This window comes from Etheostoma cragini, chromosome 19, assembly GCF_013103735.1.
Source record: "Etheostoma cragini isolate CJK2018 chromosome 19, CSU_Ecrag_1.0, whole genome shotgun sequence".
Classification (NCBI taxonomy): Eukaryota; Metazoa; Chordata; class Actinopteri; order Perciformes; family Percidae; genus Etheostoma; species Etheostoma cragini.
In genome coordinates, this window is record NC_048425.1 from 248583 (window position 1) to 253495 (window position 4913).

A 4913-nucleotide genomic window follows, 5' to 3' on the forward strand; every position below is an offset into this window, starting at 1 on the left:
CCCCCCCCCCCCGGTATTCACATTATTACAGATGTGGCTGTTTTCAGGTCCAAACTCAAAGAATATCTGTTGAGTCTGGCTTTTCATACGTAGCAGTGGTGAGACTAACTTAACTTCTTTCTCCTGTTGCTAGGCAACCTTTTCTGATTGGACGGTTGTCTTCGTTCTCTCTTTCCATTGGATGATGTGTGTTTTTCCTCTTGGTTTCGGATGTGAAGCCCTTCAGACACCTGCTGGTTGCTGTGAAGTGATACAGAAATACATTTTCAGATCAGTTCAGAAGTGATGCTCCGTGGTGACATCATAGCCGTCGTCCAATCCCTCCTCGACCTGGGGGGGCGGGGTCGTCACCACGGAGACGGGCTGGTCATTTCCTACAGTCAGAGAAGGTTAGAAAGAAAATGTGGATAATAAATAATTTACACCAAAGTGGTCAAACGTTATTGATTGATTGTAAGGTCAGTGAATGAGAGTTACCTGTGGTCCTGTCTCGATAGAGAGACACCATGATGAAGGTGGAGATGCAGTACGGACAGAACACCACCAGGTGGACCACTAGTCTCAACACAAGGGGGACGGGGTCTGAGGCCGGGGGTGGAGCTGCAGAGGTTTCAGGGGGCAAAGCTGAAGGTTCAGGGGGTAAAGCTGAAGGTTCAGGTGGTAGAGCTGAAGGTTCAGGGGGTGGAGCTGAAGGTTCAGGGGGTGGAGCTGAAGGTTCAGGGGGTAGAGCTGAAGGTTCAGGGGGTGGAGCTGAGGTTGTGTCGGGGGGCGGCAGAGAGCTCGGAGGAGGGTCTGAGGTCTCTTGTTTCCCTGTAGAGAGAATCAGAGTCAGGTGACTATCCAGCACGCCCAGAATGCACCTGAACACACCTCCCTGTAAGACCAGAACGCCCAGAATGCACCTGAACACACCTCCCTGTAAGACCAGAACGCCCAGAATGCACCTGAACACACCTCCCTGTAAGACCAGAACGCCCAGAATGCACCTGAACACACCTCCCTGTAAGACCAGCATGCCCAGAATGCACCTGAACCCACCTCCCTGTAAGACCAGAACGCCCAGAATGCACCTGAACACACCTCCATGTAAGACCAGCATGCCCAGAATGCACCTGAACGCACGTTCCTCTAAGACCAGCACGCCCTCAATGGGTTCAGGTGCATTAATTTGGACAAAATGGGGGCGTAATGTGACATTTAACAACTGTGTCGGTGTTAAAAGTCTTGTTGAGGAAACAAACAGTCTGATCTTACCAGTGACAGTGATGCTGATGCTGGTACTGGTTGCTCCCTCTCTGGACTCACACCAGTACACCCCACTGTCCCATGGGAGGATGTAGCTGATGGTACAGGAGGAACCGACAGTCCTCCCCCAGTGAACCCCACACTCAGCTCTGGTTCCAGCTCTCTCTCTGGTTGTGTTCCTCCTCAGAGTCCATCCAGCAGGGCGGCCGTCCTCCTCACAGCTCAGAGAGACAGACTGTCCTCTAGACATCTGAGTGCGTCTGGGACTCACAGTCAGAGAGACTGGAGGGAGGGGGGCGGATGGTTAAAAATGAATTGGTGATATTTAACATTTTCTAATTAAACTAAAGAAACTCTTTGAAGGTCCTAAAAATGGCAGCAAGTGTTACTGTGCTAAGATACATGCCAGGGGTCTCATTTATATACATATACAGTGTATATATATATATATATATATATATATATATATATATATATATATATATATATATATATATATATATATATACAAAATCTCCCTGTGAAGACTCCCATCATATATTGAATCACTAGGGCAGCTGTTGCGCAGTGGTATTGGAATCGGAAGGTTGGTGGTTCGATCTCAGGCCCTACACTCCCATGAAGTGTCCTTTGGCAAGACACTGAACCCCGAGTTGCCCCCCCGTCGGAGCGTAAATGTGTTTACTGCCTCGGCCACGGTGTGTGAATGGTTCCTGTTCTTTGAGTAGTTGTTAAGACTAGAAAAGCTCTTTATAAGAAGATGAACATTTACATTTTACTTAACTATTTCAACTAAAAGTCAAATCTGATGGTGTTCACAACGGTTTCTACATTCTTCACTGAAGCAAAAGTACTAACACCGCACTGTAAAACTTGTGGAATTTTGGAGTCACTGCTTTGGCCACGGTTCGACTACCAAAGAGGATTAGGGCCACATTTGAAAAACATATGTGTAAAGTTACAATTTTAGGTTTTACAGTTTTTTGGTGTGACACCAGTCCTCTTCGGTACACAAGTTAGACGCACTCTAAAGACGACTTCCTCTCTAGAAACACTAATGTCTAAATGTCTTCTGCTCACTGAAGACATTTGATCGAGCTAATGTAGTCATACAACACCCCTCTGTGTACTTTAGTATAAAGTGCAAAGTTTGGACGCTAACTGTATGCCATCTGTGAAAAAGCTGAAGTTAAAGAGAGGATGGCTTCTACAAATGGATAATGATCCTGAACACACCTCAAAATCCACAGTGGATTACATCAAGAGGCGTAAACTGCAGGTTTTGCCATGGCCTTCACAATCTGCTGACCTCAATAGAATGTAAAACTAAGGTTAGACCTTAAAGTAGCAGAAACCTCAATGAACTGGAAGACTTCTGGAAGGAAGAATGGGCGAAGATACCTCAAACAGGAATTAAAGACTCTTGGCGAGAAGGGGGGTGGGGGGGGGGGGCGTACAAGGTATTAACTCTGCAGGGTGCCCAAACTTTTGCAGATGACATTGTTTTGTTTTCTGTTAATTTGAAAGTTTCAGAGTGGACTTGACCTGGGCTTGTTGTGCTGCTCAGAACAGACATTTTATCGAGCTATTGTAGTCATACAATACCCCCCCATCCCCCCCGTCCCCCGTCTCCCGTCCCTGTGTGAGTATGTGTAGCCGGTGTACTTTAATATAGAGTGTTGTCAGAGGGGACTGACCTGGGCTCGTTGGGCTGATCAGCAGTGAGATCACAACTGAAGACAATTAACGGCAGCTCAGTTTCAGTTTGGGATGGAAGACATTAAGTGAAAGACGCACAAATGAGAAAAAACATGTCAAAAACGGTCGGCAAAAGCATTTACAGTACCTTTCAAAATAAGAGTTTCATAATGTAATGTTTTAGCATTATTTGTAGCCAAACACACAAACTACAGCGGTCTCAGTTCTCTTTTATCTTGTCTTTCTTTAAGCTGATGAAGACAGAGTGCACTCACCGAGCAGCCCCAGTAGAGACGAGTCCTCCATCATCACAACCGGGAAATGATGTCTACTCTTTGATCTCTTCATAGTCTAGTTAAGTAAGCCCGCACCCCCCCCCCTTTCTTCCCCCCTCCCCCTCTTCCTCTGTGACTGGCAGTGTTGTGGTTTCCTCTGCAGTCTCAAACCAAAGCAGATACATTCAGATTCAGAACAGAGAAGAAAAATTAAATGAAGACGTAAAATAACGGACTGACACCAGAATGGAAATTAAACAGTTAATACAATGTGATCCTTTTCTGAAGATTCAGTGTTGAACAGCAGCAACATTACAAGCTGTAAATCTTCCTGTGGATGTCGGTGGTTTGACAGGAAGTGAACACGGTGCAGGGGAGCAGGGGAACAGGGTGCAGGGAGCAGGGTGCAGGGGAGCAGGGTGCAAGGGAGCAGGGGAATAGGGTGCAGGGAGCAGGGTGCAAGGGAGCAGGGGAACAGGGTCCAGGGAGCAGGGTGCAGGAGAGCAGGGGAACAGGGTGCAGGGAGCAGGGTGCAGGGGAGCAGGGGAACAGGGTGCAGGGGAGCAGGGGGAGCAGGGTGCAGGTTGCACGGTGAAGGGTGCAGGGTGCAGGGGAGCAGGGTGCAGGGTGCAGGGTTCAGGGGTGCAGGGTGCAGGGGAGCAGGGTGCAGGGTGCAGGGTGCAGGGTGCAGGATGCAGGGGTGCAGGGTGCAGGGTGCAGGGGAGCTGGGTGCAGGGGGCAGAGGTGTGATATTGTACCTGCGTCTCTGTCTAACCACGGAAATGTGGTCAAAGGACGGTGGAAGAAGCTGCAGCTGCACGCCATCAACAACCAATCAGCTTCGGAGCTTTAGTACGGCAAAAATAAGAATATGTCTGGTTAATGTAACATGAGGTGTTCATGGTACAAGGGGAGACCCGCTGGACCTGGACCGGTCCTGGAGGGTTCAGAACCAGCTGCTCCTCATCTGTCTATGAACACAGAGACAAACTCTGAAGCTTGTCACGACAACACCAATGGAAATGATCCATTATAATATTCTAAAATTTCCTTTGGGATGAATAAAGTATCCATCTATCTATCTATATATCTACTTATCTATATCTCTCTCTCTCTCTCTCTCTCTAACCATAACTTTCTATTCCATCCAACTCCTCATATTGCAGTGAAACATCCCAGAGCCAAAAAGGACTGCCCCCCATTAGAGAGATGGCTCCAGCTTCACTTAATCAGTAAAGTGCAGTTCTGATAGAGTGCCAAGCCGGTGGGTGCACTACTTCTGCAATCTTCAAACGCTGATTTTTGTGGTGAGGACGTAGAAGAGGTTTTCTTCTGATGACTCTTCCATGAAGACCATGTTTGTACGAGTATCTCTTTATAGTGGAATGGTGTAGACCAACTCCAGTGTCTCCAGGTCTTTCTGGTGGATCGGGCAGTCTAATGTGGGTTTGGACTTGCTTTTCTCCCAATCCTGTGAGCAGTTCTGATATTGTTCTTGGTCTTCCAGATCTTTAACTTCCACTGTTCCTAATGACGGCCATTTCTTAATTACATTACAAACAGTGGATATCGGCATCTGAAAACGCTTTGCTATCTTCTTCTAGCCTTCTCTTGCTTTGGGAGCGTCAACTATTTTCCGTTTTCTAGACAACTGCTTAGAAGAAGCCATGGTGCTGATTGTTGGGGGGGGGGGGG

General features: G+C 47.5%; 2 protein-coding genes across 2 annotated transcripts in view; one reads left to right on the forward strand and one right to left on the reverse strand.

The window, feature by feature from the left end:
• Positions 1 to 4913, forward strand: part of LOC117962117 (sialoadhesin-like) — a 194299-nt gene that overhangs the window by 154314 nt on the left and 35072 nt on the right. The window lies entirely within an intron of this gene.
• LOC117962120 (Fc receptor-like protein 5) overlaps positions 1 to 4913 on the reverse strand; it is a 74273-nt gene that overhangs the window by 15097 nt on the left and 54263 nt on the right. The window contains exon 7 of the mRNA XM_034901231.1: positions 2943 to 2978. Within this exon, the coding sequence (XP_034757122.1) occupies positions 2943 to 2978 (36 nt within the window). The remainder of the gene's footprint in view (positions 1 to 2942; positions 2979 to 4913) is intronic.